Genomic DNA, 24,920 nt, shown 5'->3' with positions numbered 1-24,920 from the left:
CAAGTTCCTTTTATAGATATAGGCTCTGTAGAGCACCTGCAACATGCCAGCGTCCAAAAGGAATTGATTTTAGGAATTGTGTTTTGATGTGATGTAGGGATGCTGACAGACTTTTACTGCAGCGTTGTCGTGATCAAGGCGCAACTCAACAGGTGTTTGAAGAAGTAGCAAGAACACTGGGTGACAAGACATCAAAACAGGTGAGAAAACGAAAGCTGATTAAAGTATTAAGCCAGGTCAAACTCCAACTTGATTTTGACATTGTTTCTTTGAAGACATGCATGGCAGAAGTTGCCAAAGTTGAGAACATACTTAACATTGGCAAACTTGTAGTGTGGACATTTGCTGTAACCTGCTCTTAATTTGCATCACCATTCACTTTTAAACTGGTCTTTTCACATCCGAAAAGAGTATTGACTCTAGTTGAAAGAGAAATTGACAAGCTGTGATCTGTCTGTTTGCATACAGGTTAGCGATAGGTTTGCTACATTGATGAAGTTATTCCAATCCGCCTCACAAGATGACAACGACGATGAAGATGATAGTGACGATGGGGAGGAAGTGACATCAGATGAAGATGAGGATGGTTAGATAAGAGGTAGAATGAGAAGCAATGCAAGAGGAATTCTCAAGGATGATACCTCTCCCCTCTCCCTCTAACCCAACACCCCCCTCCCCAATTCTACTCTTTTATTGTCAAAGGAATTCTACCATCAATCATTAAGAACCTCTTAAAACTTGGAACAACGGTCTTGAGGAGATAGGACATTCCTAGTGCACATATGCATTGTTCCAAGCTTCTCATTCTCAAGGTGGAATGAAGTTTTCGCCTCTGGGAAGTTTTAAGCCCTCAAAATTTGACGTAAAAATGTGCTGGATTGGAAAGTGTGAAGTGTAACATGGACACTTGTGAAAGTTGACCGAGGAGGGGTATCAAGTGGGGTGGGGATGATGGTGATGTTTATTCAGGGTCCCAGTGAGAGGCTAAAATGATGTTTTGCCCGTTTGACATCAGTGTAGGTTGGAGCATATATCTACAAACATTGATTTCATTCAGGTTGGAAATGGCCTTTTAGCCTGTTTACTTTGGTATGAAAGAACCAGATTCGAGTAATTTTTTGCCAGATGATTTTGATAGCTCCAAGAAGAGACACCTGTACAGTTTTAGTTGTAGTGCAGGATTGGTTGATTGTAATTATTGCATGTAACATGCAGCATTTATTTATATTAATGATTGATCATTTGTTTATAAAATGGAATGCTTGCCCTTTTTGAAGTAATATATTTGATATTGTATGAACTGAAAGTATAAAAACTGGACATGGACAGCAGTTTCAGGCAAAAAAGATATGTTTTATTTAATTCAGGCGGTAAAAAGGCCAATGGTCACACCCTTTCATGGATTTGCCATTAAAACAGAAATCATCCCGGGAAATTTACTGAGAAGCAGACGCGTGAATTCAATGAGTATGCCTCTTACATTTTTGAAACAAATTTTTTGAGCATTTTTGTTTCTGGCATAAAAAACAAACTGAGATTCATGTATCATTTATTTTTGCATCCTAATGAAATGAGAAAATGGTCTTGGTGTAGATGAAAGCTAAGACCTGTTTCACCCACATGTCCTACGGACAGCTTCAACCACGTGCAAGCGCACTTGCAAACGCTACATGTAAAATTCCAAAAGGTTACCATGTTGGGATACAGGACATTGCTTCTCAGACCCAGCTGCCATGGCAAACAAAGACAATACATGCTCAGCAAGAATTGGTAACCAACTAATGTGACAGGCATTAGATACTGCTCACAACTGGTTCACGGCAGAATGTTGCTCACCACTTGAGTTTGCTGAGAAGTATTTTCTCTGTAGTGGCAGGACCAAATTAGGCCCAGTTTGTCTGAAATAACCACGCATAAGCACCTCTATCTAAAAACTCGGTGAAATCCTGCATGCATGGTACAACCTCAGAAATATCTACTACTTTAGACATTGATTATGTCAGCCCAACAGATATTGGATTGGTGAGTTTTAAAGCACACATTTGTGTCAAAGGTTACCATGATCAAAGCTCAGTACATCAATACGACAAAAGTTACTAAATGGAGAACAGATGATCTCTGTCTTTAAAATCCATATACATTGTATATGTCTTCTGTCAGTGACAAAAAATAAAGGAGCTTTTCCTTTCTCGCAGGACCCGACTACACGTAGAATATGCCTTCTGCATCAATCTGTCAACATGCAGTTGATGCAGCTGTGTTGAATCCAGCTGGTCAGTTATTACAGGTCAAAATTGAAGACATCTATCCAGGGAAGATATAAGGTCACTAGCAAGTGCCCACAAAAGCCCTGCTCAGCGGCTCTCTCCACAGAGAATACGGGTCACCCAAGGAGTTCCTGGCTCTGTAGATCTAAATTTTGGAGCTCCACGCTATTAACAATACTGACAAGTTGTTTCTTCCATTCTTGGTCATGTTCACTGGCCTCCACTCACAGTTGGTCTTGACTTCTAGTGGTGGGAACCAGTGAATCTTGCTATCAGAATGCCTTCATTCATTCCTAATGAGTGAGCCTCATAGCGCCCTCTAGGGACGGGTGCACAAGAGCCCATTGTCCCGTATGACCAATAAAGTCTATTTCTGGGAATGTTTATACTAATAGGACTGCATTAATGCAGCCGTCATTCTCTGGGTTGTTTGTCACTTGGGCGTATTTACCTATATGTTTGGAGAGAAAAAAAAAATGACATGATCAAAACTGGCTTGGACTTGGTTAAATAAGAGAAAACATGAATTTTGTACTGCAAATGTGATTTGGAAGTTGACATTGTGAAGAAGCACATGCTAAGAGTTTGAAGGTCCACCAAGAGTAAAGTGCATTCCTGTGAACTGTTCTGGAAAGACCTGAGGATTACAGATTTTGTACTGAAGTATTTCCAAGAGGTTTTTTTTTTTTTTAATTTAGACACTGAAAAAATAAATTGAGGTAACCTTAGCAACGCAAAAGCATTAGAGAAGACTGCATGAGGGCACTCTAAAAATCTGCATGAATCCCAACAAGCATTTGTGAGAATTCTTAGGCTGCTACATTACTTGAGAGAACTAAAAAATTCCACTCACCCCAGACAACCTTCCCTCCTTGAGTGACAAGACCTAGTTCGCTGACGTTAACCTGCCAGAATAAAGAAATTAGTCAACGATGAATGGGGAAAAAATTCCCTCAACTTCAATTGCTTAAAGAATGCCGGACACAATATCGGGGACTTGTTTTGTGGGTATCTCAAGCCTAACGGATCTTGGTCTCGATCACTGTGGTCTACGTGTGGAGCAACATGCATCTTGTGTATTCCCTCTCAGAGTGGGTGAAGACAGAGGGCGGTACAGTACCACACAATGTCTCCACATTGGTGTGTGGTAGGAGAGACTCTTGACATAAGGAGCATGGTTGTAACAAGGTCTGGTAACAAAGAACAAATACTGAGGTACAAAGTCTTTTCAAATCTTCTTTTTCTTCTTTGTGAAGTCCCTTCATAACATGGTTTTAGGTAACAAGAAGGTATTTCAGCAGGTCTCAGTAACCTCGTTATAATGTCACAGTGCTATACGACAGTCCAACATAGTGTAGTTACCACCAAACTGTGAGTTACTGTAACCTTTACAAGACATTCGTCTTGACCTTCCAACATATCAAAATCTCCCCTCATACCAAGTGGAAAATGCCCACGGTTGTGATTACTAAAGCTCTGACCGCTGGCTTTTATTTCTTTCAAAATCTTTTACCTCTACAATGGTTCCCTTGGTGATGACCCCTAGCTGTGTGTACAGGGGTGAGTTGGGGTTTTTCTTGACTCCAATGATGGGTAGGTAGAATGTGGCTTTCAGCTCGGGATGTGTGACATGAGCTTTCTTGAAACGTAGACCCTGAGATGAGAACCACAAAAATGATGTACGTCCTTTCAACAATATAAAAAATCTTCACTTTCAGCGGTGAACAATTTTTTGTATTGACAAAACTGATGCACATAAAATTTTTTCCAACACAGTCCAAAGACTGATGCTTTGGTTTAAAAGGGTGGATGTTTATATAGTATACGATGAAATTTCAGTAACGTTTGCCAAAACAGTCTTAGTACAGCGATCAAGTGGTTTAGTAGGGTGTGAATTCAATTCAACCTTTTGAAAAGTTCCAACATTTCCTGTTTTACCATTGGTCGGATGAAGCGTTCATATTTGGGCGGTTTTCTTGTGAATCCCTCTCCGACATAGCAAACTTTGGTGACCATTCGCTTCCAGGCTTTATCTTGAAGACACAATGAAAATAGAAACAGTTTAAATTGCTTTGAAATGTCGTTAATTTGAAAGTCAATAGGATTTAAATCTGATAGGCCATCTCATTTCCCAATAACTGCTTGCAATGGAAATTTTTGATCCAAAAACATTTCCTAGAATGGGCAATGCATGCTCTTATAAGTAGGAGATTTACAATTATTTAAATTTTTAATGAATAGCTTGGCCTGATTGTCATGGTTTTCTTATATTCCTAAAACATTGGAGTCTACATGTAAGTAGCTGGCGTAACACACTGGTCACAAATGGCTCTTGGCAACAACATCCAGCAAGGTTTGTAGGGTCAGAAGGCCGAGGTCGCTCAGACATATTCCTCACCTCTCTTCTTGCCCGTCTTGAGCACCTTGAAGACCTCTTGCTCAGACACGCCCCGCACCTTGGGGATGGGGACATCCCATTTGCCTGCCTTCTCCTTCCTCTTCTGTTTGACCATGTTGGAGAGAACTTTGGCCCGCGATTGGCCCTCGCGGTCCAGCAAGTAGGCCGGAACAGCGCCCTCGGGCACTTCGTCTGTCTTACGCTTCTTGTTGAGTTTCTCTTCGTGCATTTTGATGCTGTCAGAGTCAAGTGAAGGTATTTTCAGACAGTGAAACATGCCTACAAGAGTTATGGGCATCTTGAATAAATTTGTACTTTGTAAGAAGAAATATTTACTTCAAATTGCAAACATGTAGGGCAAATAATGAAACAGAAGAAAATGAAGAATTAACTTTCAGTTTTGAAATAGAATTAATGTTTGTGTAATAAAATGATTAGAAAACATTTGGGTATTCCTTCCTTCAACACAAGATGTGTCTTGTGAGAAAATGTTACAAGTACAGTGCCGTCATGACAACAGCAGTGACCAACTAGCATGGGGATAAGCTCTCCATTTACTCGACAGTAAGGGTGCAATCTATTGTCAACTTACGTCTTCTTCATCTGGATCTTTTCTGCATGTCTCTTCTTGTTATATAACTTGGCTCTGAAGGAACAAAGATACGGCAGGTTAATGACAAATCTAGTTAGATCTTTTTCACAAGAAAATGTAATCAACTCTTCATGTGTGGAGCACCTATTACAACATGTTTCTATAAAGAACAAATTATCAACTTGTCTTTTGTTCTCGCATTCCTTTTTTGACAAGGTTCTGGTTACAACAAAAGTATTTGGACAAGTCTCAGCAACACTATTACAACAAGTGTTGGCTGTAAACCTCACGAATGAGAATGCGATAATGTGCCAACTTACTTGATACCAGTCAGCATCTTCGCTTTCTTGGCTCTCTCGTGGGGCTCTCGAGCCTCCTTCTTCCGTCTGAAAACAAACAGCAATTAAATGTTCTTAAAAAACAAGGCCACATAAATAAATCAACGTAATTCAACGCAATTCAGCTTTCAGACTTCAATATCCTGTAAGTAGTGCTGATTATAAGGGCTTGAAGAGTTTTGTTTTTAATCTCCATAATGGCTGATTTCATCCACATACTCTCCCTGTTGGGGAAGAACTCCAAATGTAACACATGGAACCTGAAGGTTTTTTGCTGGAGGTACCTTGAAAGCCTGGTTAAACCTTGAGATACACCTCAAGTTTCCTCATGTTCAAGTTTGCTTTCTTCCCGTAAGGATATTCATTGAAATGGTGCAACACTCCTCCAATTATGTCAACTACAGTTGATAACTCTCAGTGATGGGAGTCTAACCTTTGACCCTAACTCTGGAGATTTTTGCTTGGAATCTTCCAGCATCTACCCCAAATCTAGAAATGTCAGTAACAAATGACACACGAATACTTAAAAATAAATCAGGACATTTTATAAACCATAAAAGTATGAGTATCTCGAATCCTTCACAGACCTGGAACAAAGTTTGATTTTGGATTTGGGGGGACTTCCAGTTAGTATAAGATGTCAGGACAATTTGACTTACTTTCTCTCGTGGTAATCCAGCCGGTAGCCATATCGCTTCCGGTGGAGTTCCATGTATTCATTCTGAGGCTGTGTATGGGATAAAAATCAGATTCATGAGTGAATTACACCCCTAAAGTATGAATCTACTAATAACAGGAAAAACTTTCAGTGGAAAGTAAACACAGAATTTGATGTAAAAAAAAATAAAGAAAACACAGAATAAAAAAAAAGAAAAAAAAAGGAAGAGGCAAGAAGATGATAGATGAAGGACCCAAACCTGGGGTCTTTTGCCTAAGAAATAATGTGAATATTATCAAGTCATCACCGCACCTGGCTCACAATCCAGATCAGCACAGAATTTGGATATTGTGTTACGGGCCATGGCTTCTATAACTGTAGTCACTATTGGTATGTACATGTATCTGGCTGTAGGCTATTGACATGACAGAGCTATTTATTAATGAGTTCTTTAGCACTGTCAATGGATGGCACAGTACACAGGTTGTAAAAAGGGCAATCTTGACTTTGGACACATTCATTCATTATTTTTATTCATCACATATAAAATGTGAAATTTTTCTCTCCAGCTGCAGTCATTTCATAATCATTACATACAGTAGAACAGATATGTACAGGCATATATTCCTAAAAAGGGAAAACATTAAAATATAAATTACAACAATTACAACTTTAAGAAAAATAAAACCATGCATGCACACATGAGTGAGACTCAGCTCAGCAAAAACTACAAAGTATCCTGATTGATAAAGACATCCAAAATTAGTCAATTTGCCAGCCTTATCAATTAAAATTGGTGTTAAAGGCACGGACTGCACATCATAAAAAGGAAATTTAATGCGATTGCTACGTGCACCTGTTGTAAGGCACTCTCTGTCTGTCTCGCAGATGCACCTTTTCATTGCTTTGTAATACTATGGCATTCTGAATGTGCCCGTTACTCCGTCTAAAACTGCACTTTTTCAGTCAAGTCTTCCCCCCAAATTTGTCTATGCTAAAAAATATCTCATTACTACGTAACCACAATGGTTGTTTGGACCGTCTAGGTGCTACTTCTGGCAAGATTCAGATCTTTAACTCACAAATTTACCTCTCTTCAACAAAGATCTGCACATTTGTCTGCACACTGCGATGCATGTCCATTGAACGGAAGACTGATTCCCGTCCCACCCCAGCCCAGCAAAGATATATAGGCCTAATAGGGACGGTGACCAGTCCAATGATATACAATGCATGCATTGCCTCATTCAAAACATTGACTCCGAGGGTCATGTACATGTACGCGTCGCATTCCTAACGAGGAACCACCTCTACACAGCAAGATTATACCCGAGGAAATGAGGTTGCATTATTGGACTGGTTGCCATCCCTATGACCTATATTCGGAAGGCAGACGGGAACCAGTCTTCTGTTCAATGCAGACATGTGCTACAGTATGCAGCTAATTGAGAAGATCTTTTGTTGAAGAGAGGTAACATCAAAAGTAAAGGTCTGAATTTTTGCCAAAAATAGCACCTAGACGGTCCAAAAAACCCTTGCGGCTCTGTGTTCATAAGATTCCTTTTTGGGGGAAGATTTGATTGAAAAAGTGCAGTTTTTGACAGGGTTAACGGGCACATTAAGAATCTCATAGCATTAAAATTGCATTTGTAAGGCACACAGAGAGTGCGTCACAATTCTGGGAGCAACCCCTACTTGCTGACATAAATATTTGTTGCACTCAATTCTGTAACTCCTTACAAACTGTTTATGAGTACAAATGACCTCTGCGGCCTCTGCTGTTCACAGCTTCATACAACTGAGGGATAAAGCTTAAGGAGTCTGGGGACTCCTTCTGGGGAGGGTACAACATTACCAGAAAATTTGACTTTTCTAAGCTTCTAGTCCCCAACTACTTCCAGAACTGTAAGGTTCATGCAAACCTTGCAAATAGCCATGTACAAACTCACACAAACAAATTTTGGCTGTTTTCATTGGGCCAACTTACTCTTCCATTACAGCTATTTTTTTGTACAACCAAATTTCATACATGCCTTCTTGGTGAAGTTACATGTCAGATGGGGAGGTTTATTCACCTTATATCCTCATTGAAATGGTGAAATTCTGTACATGTACTCTCATTGACAGTCAGCTGCATGGCAGCTTGACCAATCACAACACAGCTCCTATCTTTTCCTTATTGTTTCTGTGTCACCCACAGATGAAATCCATACTGTGAATGGTTCAATTCGCTTCCATTCCAGAGACCAATCATAGCCCAGATTTCATTTTGATGTGGTGAGGAAAACAAGGAAAAGGCAGCGCGACATTAGAAACAACTGTTAAAGGGACAGACAGTAGGTAATGACAGAAACGGTCAAGGAGAATTTACGAATTTTGAAAAAATTACATCTTTTATCAAAAATTATCAAAACCTACGGAAACATGAAGAATTTTTCTCTCTGTTTCAATAAAACTTATCCTTGAGCCAAAAATGATTGATTACTTGGGCGAATATTATGGTGTTCATTACCATTAGCACCCTGTTCCCATAATAAGGAAACAAAGTCCACTTTCTCAAACTAACATTTTGACCTTAAGGAACCATTACTCAATCCTGATAGGCCTAGTTTAGGTACGTTTTGACAATATTAAGCAAGAAAACTTTAAATTTCTAACCCGAGTTTGGCAAAAGACAATCACTCGCTCAGATTCAGTCGAATCACACATATGATGCAAGATATGGGACAGAGAGAACCCTCCTGCCTTTGTGTTGGTCATTGTTTGATTGGAATCTTAGGAATTCTTTACAGACTTCTGGGGATGTTTTAGGTAACAATAGTCTAGAGTGTGTATAGGGATTGGACATGGGGGGTACCCATTGGCCCCATATCTTGCACGGTATCGAATCACACCATTTTGTTTTTTGTCTGGCATGTCTGGTTACCTGACTCAGGCTTTTTGGATTCATTAAAACAAATCTCCATCCAGGTCAAGGAACCAGACTACATTCACTTATTTGTTGCTCACGGCTCTTCGAGCTGGTCATGTAATTTTTTACCCAAAAATTTCCCTCAAAACCAAAAGCCCTGTTCGGTTTTCTTTCTGATATGAAAGAGGACATCACCAACAACTTGTCTAGATAAGTTGCTTCGAAAAAGTAGAATTTGTTCCCTTATAATAGGAACTGGGTGCTAAAGAAAGGTAATGAACCCCAATAATAGGCCCTAGGCCCTATTGCTGATTGGAAACTCACCAGCAATGCAAAATTTACAATTTCCGATGCCACGATAATATTAACCCTAACCCTCCTCAATCCTTCACCTGTTGGAGGACTGAGGAGTGTTAGGGTTAATCATGTTAATAGAGTTACCGTGATAATATAGGAACCGAGTATACATCATGGCTATTGAAACAGTTTGTTTAAACCTTACAGTTCTGGAAGTACACTTTACACCTCAAGCACTGACGGGGCAAAGTGGAAATCCTAGGCCTGGCCCTAAGGCGAAGTGGACCTGAACAGCGCATGACATGTCTCAACTCTGAGCTAAGCCAACATACGGCAAAGTCATCTTCAGATTTGATCATTTCATTCAACAAACTGTTAACAAATGTCCATAATAACCATCACCTTTTAGCAGTAACTTACCATTTTTAATGAATTTGTTTATCGCTTTCACGGTGATTTGATAAATTGTAGTTTTTGTAGTCTCGCTGATCATATCTGAACGCGTACGCCACGAGGACGACTACAAATGATGACGCCCTCACTTGGTAAAAATTTGCTAGTCTTCAAATTAAAAGTGTGTGGACCGCTTGGTGGCGCGATATTGATCGGCCACGTCATCCCTGCCGTGTTGGATGTAAACATGATTCACGGTCCAAAAATAGCAACAAGAGTAGGCGAAGAACAGAGATTGTGTGGGACTTATCTTGGCGATAAAGAATTTCGTTCATCTTCTAAGGTTAGTATCGCATTTCCGAGGGAATTCTGGTCAAGTCACAAGCAGGGTGAGATTAATAATATAACTGTGTCTGTAACTTTAATGTGAAAAAGTGACAGAGTTAATTAATAGCATTTTTCTCGGTACAATTTGGTTTTTCTCCCTTCTCTGTCGCCTGACATGCAGTTTTCTTTCCATCGCGTATACATGGTATATGTGGTTTCCTCTACTGCACTTTGTGACATGGCACAGTAAAGAAAATTGGATAAATGTATTTCATCATTGTATTTCAGTGTATTTCACTGGGGTCAGGTCAACCATTTCAACTCATACGCATGGCATCAAGTTGGTGTGATGTTTCCTGATGGAGGCTTTGCCAACTATCAGTGTCACTGACCATATGATTCAGATTGAGATGCCAACACATACGCTGACCAACTCAAACACCAACCAACTTCAAGCAGTTCATTTGAAGAGGTCACTCAGAAAAATTAGTTTACTTACGGAACCACCGCAGTGAACAATGATTAGTGTGCATGTGGTGCACGCCCTTCTCGGAAAAACAAGACCTATCACACAGATGTCGTGGTTTGCAGAGCTTGCAAATGTTTGTCGTTTTCCGAGTTCAGGATTCATTATGTTCCCGATTGGTTGAAATGAAAACAGACCTCCTTTTGACTTTTGTCAAAAATCATGGAGCCAAAAAATCGATTACTGAGACAACAATTACTGAGGGGCAGGTCTAACTCACTTCGCTTACAATTATTCACTGTAATTCTGATATATGGGCTAACAAATATTTTGAAGAAGTTTATGCCGTGATCTGACTAAAATTTTTTCACAATTCGGAACTAGAAAAACGACGTACTTGAGGGAAAGTCATTTCTTTAACAGATGACTGAAATCCTGTAGGCATTCGTATCAAACCCTGAAAATTTGTTTCTAGGCCTACAAAAGTTTTGTCAAAAAGGAAAGTTTCCACGCTATTCATGGTAACAGTATTCCTGCTTTTACTTTCTAGTTGGATGTCACTCAGTTTGATTTCAATAGGTCAATTAGTCTTTTACGTTCTCTTTCCTGCTGCCGCCACGGTCAATCATGGCAAAGAATACTGTCGGCGTCTTATATCCTTTCATGTTCCGTTTTTTGGTCCAGGTTGCTTGGAAAAATAAAGAAACCCTACAGTTTTCAGTGATTACTCTTGCTTCATAAATCCAATTCCCAGCACGTCATTGCGCTTGTATATGAACTAAACTTGTACATGTACACGGTTACGAATTGGTTGACGTATGAGTTGATTGGCGTACAGTTGGTTGGCGTACGAGTTGGTTGGCGTACCAGTTGGTTGGCGTACGAGTTGGTTGGCGTACGAGTTGGTCGACGTACCAGTTGGTTGGCGTACAAGTTGGTCGACGTACCAGTTGGTTGGCGTACGAGTTGGTTAGCGTACGAGTTGGTTGGCGTTCAAGTTGGTTGGCGTACGAGTTGGTTGGCGTACGAGTTGGTTGGCATACGAGTCGGCACGTGTAGGAATTGGCACGCATATGAGTTGGTTGGCGTACGAATTGGTGTGTACGAGTTGGCATGTGTCCGAGTTGACCAGCATTCATTTCATTATCCTTTCTTTTCATTCTTTCAGTTAGTTTTAGTTAAAACTCCTTGAACATGATACAAGAGCCTGTTTCATCACTTAGGTCTAAAAGATTAAAACACAATCAAAATTTCTACTTGAAACTTTTTCTGAAGTTGCAGCAAGACTTGGGCAACATAAGAACCGTCAAACACTTGAGCAAGATGTCAGTGGCAGTCGAAAATCTGAGTGGAAGGACTTTGTCAGGATCGGAGGACTTGGATCTTCTCTTCAATGAAAAAGATGGCATTCTGTCTGAACTCACGTTCAACAATACAGATGAACCTTTGGTAAGGATGGATTGTATTGGTTCAGGAATGTATTTTACAGTGCAATCAATTTGTTTGTTTTTATTGTTCATATCTTCAAAGACTAATTACAGATCTTGTAAAGACATCATCAAATTGTTAAGCTCTTTTGTAAACTGACGTAGTGACTAGAATTAATAATATGAGTCCTTAATGTAAAAATTACTTTGAAATGTTTATAAATCTTTTTGAATACACTTGTCTGGGCAAGTGTATCACTTGTACAAGGTCAATCAATTTAACATTTATAGTGAGTTGATTTATTTCAGAGACAAGTGTCAACAGGAGTAGAGTGGAAAGATTAGGAATTCATTTGACTGACCAAGAAGGATATCTATAATTTGTTTCAACAGTCATTTAAATCTCTCATCTATTCAGCTCTATGACCAAGACTTCCCACCTGTGAGTGATGACATCTTCTCTAATCTTCTCAACACGGACTTTGACCTCTCAGCTGTCCCAAAGAATTCCTACGACCAACCTGTTGCCTCCCCCGAACACAGTGATAGTGGCATTTCTGATGGCATCAATTCCCCTCAGTACCAGAGCGACAGCCAATCAGGTGACAGCCCTCCACGCATTGACGAATTGGAAGAAGTGATAATGGATTCAGCAGATATGTCGAGTTACCTGATTGGCTCAGATGAAATGCTCATGGAACAGACAACCATTGATAAATCAGATTTAATTGAATCAGGTACGCAGAATTTCTTCCTTTGCCATTACTTATGATTGCATTTTTAGAAGGTTATAGTAAAACTGTTCCCTTTTTTTGGTCCCTTTTTTCCTGTAGTGGGTCATTTTCTCATTTTTTAAAAAAAAATACTGATCTTGTCATGCCAGCAACACACAATTACGCTGTTGTAAATCGAAATTTCACTGCAATCATTTTTGTATAAATGAAGAATACCCTTTTTAACAAAAACAATATTTCAAAAAGCAAATATTCAGGTTGACAAGAATGCCAGTTACTTATAAGACATCCATATAAACATTAATTTTGGATTGAATTTGTAAGAAAATTTTTTTCAGAGTGATTCAGAATATTCAAACTTTGCGTTTTAGGTATGCCAAAGCGCAGTTTCACGTTTGACTTTCTGTGGTCTGTATAAACACTAGACATTGCAGATGTTCAGAAAGTATTGATTATTCGTGCCAGCTGTCATACAATTCATTGGATGTGCATCACCAACTAACAATATGCTAATGACATGAAACAGCAAACTGTGTACCATATGGACCAGATAACTGCATGAATAATGTGACTTTTACATGCAACATGCAAGTCATTAAAACATCTGTTGGTGTGGCGACAACTGCTTTTATCAGTGCTATTGGGAACTTTCTCACATACGTGTACATGTAGTCAGATTACAGGATCAAAACTTGAGGATTTTACCTGGAGAAACTGGAAGAACAAAATAATGATTATATTCAAATTTTTTAATGGCATTAAACATGCTCCTGTAGGCATTAATTGGTGTCAACAGAAAGATTTTTTTTGTCCAAACTGAAAAAAAACCTTTTTCTTACCTTGCGTGATGCTGAAATGAGTTGGATATTGATATACATGTATGTGGCTCCTTTGTCGCCAAATATTTCAGTTGTACAAATTATTGACTTTAACACTGCAGTCAAACATTTGTTGATTATAGGTGGCTTTGATTGGGATCTCAAACTTACCTCAACCGAAGCCAAGAAAGCCACTTTACCTTTGACGGTGCAAGACATCAAAACGATTAGTGCTACAACGGCAACAAGAACCATATCAACAACAGACTCGGTATGCCACTTGGCAATTATCAATAACTAATAGTTGGTGATCAATAATTGTAAAGGCTGCTTTACGTGGATACTTGTAGATATTCTACATTGCTAAATTAAGATTCCCCCTTTTAAGGTACAGTAAGCTTGGAAAAATACACCAGAACGAGGTATATGGCCATTGAACTTCTTAAAATGTAGACATATCTTGAATAGCATTTTTCCTGACCAGATATTTGTGAAATATTTTGCAGGTATATTGTAGCACAAAGAACCTTTTTCATTGATTTCTTTTTGTATCAGTAAATTTCCTTTTTGGAATTTCATTTCCCATCTTGTACCAGATTTATACTTTTTATTTCTCTAGATTTGTTTTCCTACTTTTCAATTTGAAATCTCGTTGGGTGGCTAGTAATATTAAACACAAAATTTATCTTTGCAAATTTTCCTTCCTTTTTTCGTTACCAGAGTTACCCCAAACTTAGACTGACAGATGAGGAGAAGAGGTTACTAGCAGAAATGAACATCACCCTACCAACAGATATGCCTTTGACAAAGGTATTACCTTCATGAAATCTGTTATTTGACCAAGACAGTGTGGTTACCACCATACTGCTGGAAATCATAAACCTTTTCGGAAATGTTGTTTTTTTTCCATTAAATATCATTTCCATGGCAATGAGATTTTTTTCCAAAATTTATCTATGAAGTTGTCTGAGTGGATTTTCCTTCAAACATCTCATGTTCTCCAAACTGATTGATGATTGTCTCCATGGAAACCTAGGATGAGGAGAGGGCACTCAAGACAGTGCGACGCAAAATTCGCAACAAGATCTCAGCCATGGACAGTCGTAAGCGCAAGAAGGTGTACGTGGACAATTTGGAACAACGTGTGCAACTCTGTACAAAACAGAACCTTGAGATGCAGAAGAAAATGGCCAAGCTGGAGAATGAAAACAAGTACGTATTAACCGCTACGCACCGGAGGGCGGCTATAGCCGCCGTAAATATTGAGATCCTCAGCCGGCATTTCAGCTATTATTCTAGGCCCATGCTCAAGCGAACATAGTGAAAGAAGGCAGACCCTGGCTCTTGTAAATATGGTGATTGGCCTTTGTGTGTAGCCCAGAAATGAAAAGACCGATTTTGCATCATAATCACCAGTTTCACAATAATCCCCATTTTAAAAAGAGGCAACGGGAATGTGGAAGCTTGAGTAGAGCCGCATGCCACCGAACAATCAGCCTTTTCACTGTGTAATTCAAAGCGTGCAGAGCACGGAGGGCCACAAACCGAGAATTTGCGGTTTGGCAGGTGGCCTTCGTGGCCAAGCGAGGCTGGAAATCTTGGAGTCGGCTTTCGGGAAGAAATTCCCATCGTTAAGGGGTTAATGGCTAAACTTAGCACCAGGAACTATGGTCCATGGATAACTCTGGAATCATAGAATCATGACTAATTGTCCGTGGGAAAACTCTCGAACAAAGTACTGTGGTCTTTAGCTGCAATTTGAACCCAAAGTATGGTCCATGAATTAACTTAAATCCAAGAACCCTGGTAAATTTGGGATAAACTCAGAATAACAGGGTTCCTGCGGCCTGGAAAAGTCCTGGAAATGTCCTGGAAATTTGTTTTCATTTTCCAGGCCTAGAACAGTCATGGAATTTTGTAAAAATGACTAAAGTCATGGAAAAGTCATGGAATTTTGTAAAAATGACTAAAGTCATGGAAAAGTCATGGAATTTAATTGTCCTTTAGGTGAAGGAACCCTGAATAAGAACCACAGTCCTTATGTAAACCCAGTCAAGAACTATATTCCCTGGCAAAACCCAATAAGAGAACCATTGCCATTGGGTAAATATCAAACCAAGACTCAAAAGTCCATCTCTTAACTTTGAACCAAGAACCATTTATGGAACTTCTGCACAACACTTGGTCAGTTTCTTCCATGCTTCAACCATTTCCCTTGTGCATTTTCAGATCTCTGATGGAGCAGCTGAAGAAACTACAAGCCTTGGTTAGCAAGACAACGACCAAAGCAGCGCATGCCAGCACCTGTGTCATGGTAAGACCGAAACAAGCATACATAGCCTTTAGGTCTCTCACATAGTTCTACTACTGACCCGATGAAATAAGAGACGAGATCACATAGTTACTCGTCCAAAACCTTGAAAGGGCTTTTTAGAGAAATGCGATTTAACTTAAATTCATGCATTAAATATTATTAACAGATGTGTACAAATTTTCATACATCCATTTTTTTCATTGGTGTAGCCAACTTGAATTGAAAATTTGCAAAGCCTCAGAAATGGGTTATTAGGTTACTTATGAGTCAATTTTGTATCGAAACTATTCTTAAATATCACAAATTAAACTTTTGAATCTCTACTTGGAGTCATTTAAATTCAGCGATTTTATTTTTGTTGTTTGTGTTTTTCTCGTAAACAGGTGTTGCTGTTATCATTTGCATTACTGATCGCTCCAAGCTTCAACCCCTTTGGTAAATCCAAAGACAGCCAGATGTCTGCGGGATACCAACCGTCAGGAGGTAAGTTGTATGCTTGAAATGCTGGTTATCAGCTTTGCTAGGCCTTCTGAAACTGTAATTTTATCTTTGGCTGTGGCTATGCACCACTGCAACTCAATAACAACAAAGCCACAGCCACTGGATACCCAATTTGTACATCAGTTTTTGCTTGGAATATTCCATTTTTAAAACCCTATGGATATGTAGCTTTATTAAAATGAAGTCAATTCAGAAATCACTTCTCAACAAATGTGATTGTTCAGCATAAGTTAGCCGGGACCCTTTCACGGATTGTAGGCCAATGTTCCATTATAGGCAGTAACCGGAGGTTTTGGCCTAGCACATCTTTTATATGCTTAGCAACTTGACTATTATGCCTGTTAACAGATGACACGTTACCCACACATTAGTGGGTAAGTCAGACTTGCAACCTGAACATAGGCACACCACATAACCTCATCCATTAGCTAAGCACCTTGTCACCGCATCGTACCTCAAGTTGGTATTCATGTGGTGTGTTTTGTAACCTGGCAAGAACGGTGTACAGAGTATTAGAGCTGTGATGTGTTGTAGTGTCAAATCTAAGTGATAGGGGTGGGGCACTTCAACATCGCGGTTGACACAGCTATGATACATTGTAATGGGAATGACTTGCAAGAGATGTAGCCAAGTTCATTTCATCCAATTCAGAGCCAATTCACGAATCAAGAAAATTGAACTCAAGTCCACACTCAAGTCCCTCCATAATTGTGGTTGAGTGAAGAAACCACACTTAAGATTAATTCAACGATTTTTGCTTTACAGTTGTGTCAAGAACACTGAAGCAAACCGATATGCCCACCGAAGAGCCCTACAGTATCAGCACAGAGCCTAGTGTCATGGCTGACAACCAACTCGATGAAGATGAACCAATCACATTTGGCCGCTTTGCCAAGCCATCCTACACAAAGCAATCAGAGGTCCCATCAGCCAGTCAAGAAGCGGGAGATCGTTTGAATGCAGATTCAAATGCCCCGTCAGCCCATGATGCTGCTGCCTCTCAGCTGTCGCAAGATCCTGGGAAACCAGCGGAGGTAAAAGAAACCAGCAGGAACCAGTCAAGCACAGATACCAGGCACAACAACCCGAAGCTCCAACGGCAAGTGACAAAAACTATCCAGCATGGAGACGAAATGTAAATATACGACACCTTTGTGGTACCTGTTTTTTAAACAAAAAGTTCCAAGTCACAATCTTAAGGCATGACCTTTTTAAAATTAATTTGAATCATTGTGAAGTTATTAGGAGTCATGATAGCATTTGTGTGTGGGATATGCCTTCCAGAAGCTATCTTGTTACATGCAAAATGTTGACTTTAGTGCATGGAAAGAAGATATTGCGTAGGATATGAAAATTTGTGTTAGGCAAAAGATGTCAGATTTTAATGGGGGTCCCAATTTCAAAAAGAACTTTCTGGTCCGTTCTCTTTGTGTTTTGTGTGTTCTTTTCATTGAATATACAATCCAAAGGAGGTTGGTTGAAAGAAAACAGGTCTCGGTAAATGGGCGAGATATTTCAACCATTTATTCTGTTAGTTTCTTTTTATTTTTTGAAAAATTATTCAATGACCATGTAATTTGCATGTAAATCTACATGCAAAAGATTATTGACAGATATCTGTTATGCCTGTACATTATTTGAAATTGTTCAAATTAACAAAGAAATGCACAAAATTGAAAAGGAGTAGGAAACTAACGAGTCCATAAAATCAATTCACAAGTGAAGAAATTACTTTTCTATTTTTCTATTTTCATTTCAAAATAAATCCTACCTTAGTTCTCTTTCAACCTCCCCTTTATAACAAGAATACCTCAAACCATTTTTTTCTGAATAAAAAAATTTCACGTCCTATCAACCCGTAACCCCTCCTAATCACACCTATTATTTCTCAAAGTTAAATGTTATGAAGATTATTCTTTAGGATTTACACAAAACTGTTTTTATATATACTGGTATAGAAAACATGATCAACAGATGAGTTGATTAGTGTTTAGCAAAGCTGCCTTTAATCCAATCGTTTAGTCCCAGAAACAACAGTTGATTGCAAAAGTTCCCAAATACTTCATGTTTTAAGTAAACCTGAATATCTACAAAGATATTTATTTCTGAAAACTATTGTTGGAATTGTTTTTAGTTTAGTGTTTTGAAATCAAATGGAATAGGTTTAAAGAAGCTATTGTTATCTTTCAAGCAGTTGTAAAATATTTTTGTATGGTTATGTGCAGTGTTTAACATAAATATGTACAGTTTATCAGTAAAAGAATTTTACTGAGTTAATCCAGCGTCAGGTGGAAGAAGATAATGTAAGTATTAGTTTAAAATGAACGCCCGGAATCCTTAGAAGACTCACATTTTCGGTTTGTATATATCTTGATAAATAAAAGAAGGTGTACAATGAATGCTAAGCACACCTTTAGACTGAGTTCTTTCTGGTTTTTGAACTAAAGCCAATTTTTTTATTATTTTATTCCTACGGTAGTATGAGAGGTGGGTGTTCAATTTCAGAGGAAATAAGAAAAGGAGCCATCAATAGATATTAGAGAGTCGAAATATGAAACAAATATAATGACAGCAACAAGAAAAACAGTCGCTTCATGGAGATTTTTTCTTTGCAAAGTACCCTACTTTATGAGGTTGAATTAAACTCACCGCATGTTGTAACATGACAATGAACTCCATTAACAACAGTCAAGAGAATACGGGCTCGCTCCACGTAAGTGTGATTTACTGCTCTCTGGACACGCTACGTGACCGGTGCTTTGGAGCAGAGTTGGAATAGGGTCAAGTCACAAATCAGTTCACAAGTCATTTCGAAAGTTAGTCCACAAATCAGGTTGGAACTAACTGTACAGGTGAACAACGACAAAGGAATAATGCCTTTGTCATTGGTTGATTTAGGACTGAATAATCTGTGGTGACTTGTGGCTGACTCGGTTGCAACTTTGTTTCCAAGAGTTTAACAATTCACAAGTTTTCTTGGGTGAAATTCAAAGCTACATCCTTAGTGCAGACGTCTTACGTAACTCCGATTTGTAGGTTCGAATCAATTTTTTTTTATCCTTCATTGACGGAGTAGCCTATGAGGAAATGGTGTTAACCCGCCCTCCCACCAACATGCTATAGCAGTGTCCCTTTTGCTAGTAAGTGCCCCGTTTCTCCCATTAATTTTCGGTACAATGTCCCATAAGTGCCTTCTCCACACAACAGCATCAGTTCTTTTGGGAAGGGCACTTTTCGTATAGTGCCTTGTACAAAATGTTGCCCCTAATGGTATACTCACTGGCCCGCTTTTACAAGTTAAATGAAAGTAAAGGATTGTGTGGGAACCCATCCAACTCTTGATTCCCTCCTTCCTCTTTTCAATTTCACGTAAACCAGGAGACCAATTGGAAGAGCCGATCATTTCAGCAGGAAATGCCACTTTATTTCGATAGCAACCCACCCCTCCCAACTTGGTTGACTTTGTACGCGACTGCCGCGTTTAGTTTTTTTCTAAAGAGCGCCATCATTTCAGTTTAGGAAAAGGGTTACCCGTGCTTTCCAATATAATACGGGGAGGGAAAATTGCTTTTACTCTGCACGCGCGAGGTCAACTTGAGTGCAGAGGGTCAGAAAATCTTCTTTCATTTTGGTTTCGAGTCCAGCAAGAGTGAAATTCAAAACCAAAATAAAAAATCGAAACCAAAATAAAAACTAAGATGTTGTATGAGGCTGTATCACTTTACTGTTGCCATTTCGACAACATTTGTGATTGGACTTTCAAGTTCCTCTGGGGCTGGTCTGGTGATTGGTAACAAATTTGATGTAGGCCTACTCGAAATCCTTCTTTAATACACGAAATACATCGCGATTTTTTCTATTAATGGAGCGAAGCCAAGGCAAATGAAACATTTTACTATACGATTGATCGAAACAGTCCATCGAGTGTCGATTAAAAGACGCCGTTAATACGCATTCTTTACTACACTTTTGCTTGTCATTCAAATTTTTCCTGGCAAAAAATACCAGAAATTTAATCCACGCATACCATCTCATATCAAACGAAATTACAGACCCTTAGCAAAACGACAAACTACCGCCAAAATTCTGTCACGCTATCTCTACAGTTCTTTAAACTTACCAACCAAGGCTTTTACAGATTCCACCAGCAAAAAAATTCTTACAAGAACAGTAACTGAGAGTGTCACTTTCCAAAGTACACTTCCCACTAGAGCAATACATTATTCAAACAGTTTGAATTAGTTTTTCCATCAAATAAGATGCGAGAAAAGATATGAATCTTTTCAATTATTTCCATTCATGAACATCAAAGGGGCCCAAAGCATTTACTGCAGGATAATTGTCAACGTAAATCGCATCGTACTTGAACTCGACAACAATATTCAATAATCTTTAAACTGTAATGAGACGACTCGGTAGCATAGTTCATCGTGGTTTAGTTTTCCATTTCCGAAGCATTTTCGCCACATGCTCGCTAGAAGTAAGTTAGCAAGGTCTCCATGACAAAATACAGTGCAATAGAAAAATATGTCCACAATGTAGATTTCACACAGATGGCTATAGTCGTACCAGATTTTCGTCCAATTTTCTTTCAAATTATTTTCATTGCTAAATAAAATATTTACATAATGTAATACAATGTAACAGGATGGCAAAATTATGAATTTTAAAAAATATATTGATATTATTTACGGTTACTATTATTGATATACGACGTATCTATTATGTATAATTTCGTTGGTTTTTGTTTTACAAAAGTTTGCGTTAATTTGAACAAATATTAATGCATTTCAGAAAACTATTGCATTTCAAGATGTCTGAACAATAAGAATGTCTGCTGCCTACTTTCGTGCACGAATCACTGCCCTGATCTCGCTATATACAATGAAAGGCTAACAATTCAAACATTAATGTCTATACATAAAAAGACAGGTGCAGTGACTATTACCCAACTGCTAAGGTACGTCTTGAATTAGGACCAAGCTGATCTGAAACAAACCAACACGGTAGGACACAGCACGACTCGAAATAATCAAAAGTTCGAACAAAACACATAAACAGCAAAGATGGACCATGCTGTCCTTTGTCCCCGCTGTCAAAGCGTTTGACATGCGCAGAGATGGGAGGGGGCGGAGCTTAGTTTTTTATATTGGAGATATTTGAAAAACACCCACAAAACTTGACGTAATGTCAAAATGTATTTTGTTGACCGCACAAAACAAACATCAGCGACGTCCGTTCGCACCGCTGTCCTGATACGGCCTGTATGGTTGAAGATACAGTCTGTTGACAAACAATGATATGCAAAGTATCTATCCTTTTACATAGACATCAATTCATTCTTAAAAACTCTTTTCCCAATATAACTGCTGGAGCAACTGAAATTGTACTTCTCTGTACAATTTTGGGATGCATCAAATTTTGAATTATTTTGGGATTGATATTTTTCACTTTTTTTGAAAATGCATTGTTCTTCCGCGATAGATGTATAAGAATCTTACTATCCTGTAGATTATCTGGATCTGATCTTACGCAGACAGCCAGAGGGCTCTGGAATCATGTGATACCGGCATCGCAACATGTGACGGAACACCTCCTTGAAGTGTGGGTGCTTGGCCCCGTAGATGATCGGGTTGACAGCGCTGTTGAAGATCACGAGCGTGCCGGTCCACGGGATTGCGGGATCGCTGGGTGGTATCATGAGGGCGATAGCAAAGGGAGCCAGGCAGGCGATGAAGGCACAGACCACGTAGAAAAGGTTCTTGGTGATCTCAACTTGCCGCTTACTGAAGCTAGGTGATATATTCTTCTGTAGCTGAGTAGTACTACTCGTAGGACTGGACCCTGACCGTTCACTCATCTCCACATTCTTGCCCATCTTCTTCAAGTGGCCGGTAATGTGGCGGTAAATCTTGACGTAGCACACCACTAGGATGATCAGTTGGATGGGATACGCGAGAACAGAGGCGATCAGGCTTAAGAGATCACTGGTCTCCAACGAGTTGTCTTGGTTACAGGTTTTGTATTTCTCTGAGTATCCAAACATTCCGATCCCGAAGAAGGTCAAGGAGCAACCGAGACATGGGTATGCCCAGGTGAAGAACAGCATGATTATAATCTTTTTGGGCGTGTAGACGGTGCGATACGTTTTCAGTGGCTTGGTAATGAGAACATACCGGTTGATGGCGATAGCGACGAGGTTCATGATACTGGCTGCGATACTGAGAAAGTAAAGACCACCCATGAAGGAACACAGGAGAGGTGGCAAGGCCTTGGGCCAACCGCTCAAGCTGAACAGAGCCACGGCGGTGAACGGAATGGAGCCGCACGTCAACAGGTCAGCTACGGCCAAGTTGACGACGAAAACGTTGGTGCGTGTCTGGAGCTTCCTGGACAAAATGACCGCCAGAATCACCATGAAGTTCCCCGAGAAGCCGACCACCGCCACGAGGCTGTAGATGCAACCGACGATGATCCTCTGGACAGGGTCTTCAAAGCGAAAGTTTCGGCCGTCACCTTGCGTCGTGGTTTCCATCACGGTTGAACTCGTCATATCCGAAGCGACGCTTACGCCGGTCGCATGAACTGCTTCGGGTGTCATGAAAGGTGATGACAACAGAGTTATCATGGATGTCACATTTTCCGACATCGTTTCACTAGTCATTTGGGTCGTCATACCGAACATGACGGTCACTTTGGTTACTAACTCGACAACTTTTGCCGAATTTATAGTGCCACTCGACAATACAAGGACTACTGAAGTTCGCTCTGCGAAATCCATCCTATTAAGTTGCGGTTGGAAGGATCAACCTCTCTTTGCACTCTAACGGATATCACCACAGGCTTGATGGTGGTTTCACATCCGCGGTATTACCTCTAATGTTCGCGATTCTTTATCTGCGGTGGGTTTCAGTCAATTTCAGGGTAAGTAAAACTTCCAATAATAAACACCGGTCCCTGGCTTACTTTCTATGCTTTATTCCCCCAGAAGTTTTCTTGTGGTTTACTCGAGTGTGGTACTTGATGTGTGCCAGAGAACCCTATTTTTCTTTCGTGTCTACTTTCTTGTCTCGCTCAGTCACTGAACTATTTTTTTCCTTTTGACAGCCGTCTATCATGGTATGATTTTTTTCTGCATGTGATCTCTGCAGTGAAAAGAGAGGGCGTTTTTCTTACGCAGCACTGTTTTCGTGGCGTGCCGTTTTTGCGCCTTTCAACTTTTTCAAAACCTGAAAAAGAAGGAAACTTCTCAAATATTTTTATATGAACAATATAAAATAAATATTCACGCGCTATCTCAGGTGCACCAAACTGTCTAATCGATATAAGGTACTATATACAGGTCCAAAGGGGAAAACCAGAGGAAAATTTTCAGCAGAGGGTGGCGGTGTGGCTGGAGGATGGGCCTTTTCAGTTGTGAGGTTAAGTTTGGAAGCGTTTTTTTTTACACGATTAAGGAGAACATGGCGACAAAATAATCAAAAACTACTCCCATTCCCTGAATCTCTAACAATGTATAGACTGACTCAAGCTCATCAAAGAAAACAAGACAAAGGAAATAACAACAAAACTGAAAACAATTAATCAAAAACAACAGAAACAAAACAAAATAAAACAAAAACTAAACAAAAATGAAAGACACAAAGGAATAAGCAACACCCATATGCCCCAACCAACAAACAGACAAAAACAAAGAGCAATTGTGCCGGTATCCGGACATTGGTTTAACTGGGCTTTTGCCAAATCTGACAAGTTTATTTGGTTGTTTTAATCTTTTTTTTGGCAAAGGATTGAGTATTTCGAGATAAAGCCATGGCAAAAAACTAAAACGGACAGGACTGTATCGAGATAGGACTGGGCAATTGACATCTTTGCAAAGACTGATGTCGAGGGGTGGTGTAACAGAACCTGCTACCTTAGTTGGAGTGATATCGACCCAAAAGTCTATTTTGAGAACTATGACAATACATAGCACCACTGCCCGACATCCTGCATTATGCAATTACCAAAAAGAAGGGAATATCCGTTTTCTTGGAATGAACACATGTTCTGAACTGATTTTGGAATGAACCTGAGCAACCCGAGTTCAACTTTGAATTCGAGGAAACCAAGCAGTGTTTGTTTTACTCTACTGGGCTCTTATCAAATTGGTTTAATTTCCCACTACATGTAAATGAGTCAGTCGACAAATGATGATCATTCCAATTCAAATAACTGGAATAAGTTCATTATTTTTCTTTAAGCCTATCGAAAGCTGGTAATTGGTTAATGAAGAATGTAGCGTGTTTTTGGCACACATATTCTGTTTTGGTTTTGCCGTCTACTTTGAAGTGTGTTTTCCACCATTTTTTCGTATTATGTGCTCTCTGATTCGCTGCCACTTTGTCATACAGGTCATTGGTACATTTGTCACCTTTCAACTTGACAAGGTCTGAAAATTACAAGATATAAACACAGCATGAAAAGTAAAAACTTCACA

At 39.5% G+C, this 24,920-nt stretch overlaps 4 protein-coding genes across 8 annotated transcripts in view; 2 read left to right on the top strand and 2 right to left on the bottom strand.

The window, feature by feature from the left end:
• gon4l (gon-4 like) overlaps window positions 1-1,459 on the top strand; it is a 30,579-nt gene extending 29,120 nt beyond the window's left edge. For both annotated transcript variants that reach the window (XM_087136574.1, XM_087136573.1), the window contains exons 26-27: window positions 98-200; window positions 469-1,459. In XM_087136574.1, coding sequence (XP_086992700.1) covers window positions 98-200; window positions 469-591 — 226 coding nt within the window. In that variant the 3' untranslated portion in view covers window positions 592-1,459. The remainder of the gene's footprint in view (window positions 1-97; window positions 201-468) is intronic.
• On the bottom strand, window positions 1,333-10,025 carry nsa2 (NSA2 ribosome biogenesis factor). The gene is made up of 9 exons (XM_022247298.2): window positions 9,882-10,025; window positions 6,255-6,322; window positions 5,578-5,643; window positions 5,258-5,311; window positions 4,666-4,901; window positions 4,206-4,300; window positions 3,781-3,921; window positions 3,121-3,172; window positions 1,333-2,718 (listed from the first exon to the last, which is right to left on the bottom strand). Exons 1-9 carry the CDS (start codon window positions 9,882-9,884, stop codon window positions 2,651-2,653), a joined length of 783 nt encoding a protein of 260 aa, XP_022102990.1. The 5' UTR covers window positions 9,885-10,025; the 3' UTR covers window positions 1,333-2,650.
• Window positions 10,026-10,068: 43 nt separating this feature from the next.
• Window positions 10,069-18,846, top strand: LOC110985890 (cyclic AMP-responsive element-binding protein 3-like protein 3-A). 4 transcript variants are annotated; one of them, XM_022247330.2, is made up of 9 exons: window positions 10,069-10,197; window positions 11,929-12,096; window positions 12,493-12,811; window positions 13,770-13,897; window positions 14,347-14,436; window positions 14,663-14,838; window positions 15,856-15,940; window positions 16,324-16,423; window positions 17,207-18,846. In XM_022247330.2, exons 1-9 carry the CDS (start codon window positions 10,102-10,104, stop codon window positions 17,578-17,580), a joined length of 1,536 nt encoding a protein of 511 aa, XP_022103022.1. In that variant the 5' UTR covers window positions 10,069-10,101; the 3' UTR covers window positions 17,581-18,846. The 4 variants fall into 4 exon arrangements, with proteins under 4 accessions (XP_022103022.1, XP_022103021.1, XP_022103023.1 ...); XM_022247329.2 differs by having other exon boundaries at window positions 10,095-10,197; window positions 11,923-12,096; XM_022247331.2 differs by having other exon boundaries at window positions 10,141-10,243.
• Window positions 18,847-20,857: 2,011 nt separating this feature from the next.
• LOC147798981 (melatonin receptor type 1A-like) lies at window positions 20,858-23,510 on the bottom strand. Its single transcript, XM_087136600.1, has one exon. It carries the CDS (start codon window positions 23,220-23,222, stop codon window positions 21,954-21,956), a length of 1,269 nt encoding a protein of 422 aa, XP_086992726.1. The 5' UTR covers window positions 23,223-23,510; the 3' UTR covers window positions 20,858-21,953.
• Window positions 23,511-24,920: the final 1,410 nt, after the last annotated feature.

The sequence above is a fragment of the Acanthaster planci genome, linkage group LG05 (assembly GCF_054643075.1).
Source record: "Acanthaster planci isolate LZ-2023a linkage group LG05, COTS_SCS, whole genome shotgun sequence".
Classification (NCBI taxonomy): domain Eukaryota; kingdom Metazoa; phylum Echinodermata; class Asteroidea; order Valvatida; family Acanthasteridae; genus Acanthaster; species Acanthaster planci.
The sequence above is the reverse complement of the archived record's forward strand: the minus strand, read 5'-3'. Positions and strand labels throughout refer to the sequence as shown.

What these genes read in the sequence shown, in the direction of transcription:
- LOC110985890 (XM_022247329.2), top strand. Translation starts at nt 10,102, where the DNA reads ATGATTCACGGTCCAAAAATAGCAACAAGAGTAGGCGAAGAACAGAGA. An exon ending in AAGCTGGAGAATGAAAACAA is followed by an intron (nt 14,839 to 15,855) that starts GTACGTATTAAC and finishes GTGCATTTTCAG; the next exon opens with ATCTCTGATGGAGCAGCTGA. An exon ending in ATGCCAGCACCTGTGTCATG is followed by an intron (nt 15,941 to 16,323) that starts GTAAGACCGAAA and finishes TCTCGTAAACAG; the next exon opens with GTGTTGCTGTTATCATTTGC.
- nsa2 (XM_022247298.2), bottom strand. An exon ending in CAAGACGGGCAAGAAGAGAG is followed by an intron (nt 4,301 to 4,665) that starts GTGAGGAATATG and finishes TGTGTCTTCAAG; the next exon opens with ATAAAGCCTGGAAGCGAATG. An exon ending in CCAAGGGAACCATTGTAGAG is followed by an intron (nt 3,173 to 3,780) that starts GTAAAAGATTTT and finishes TTATTCTGGCAG; the next exon opens with GTTAACGTCAGCGAACTAGG.
- LOC147798981 (XM_087136600.1), bottom strand. Translation starts at nt 23,222, where the DNA reads ATGGATTTCGCAGAGCGAACTTCAGTAGTCCTTGTATTGTCGAGTGGC.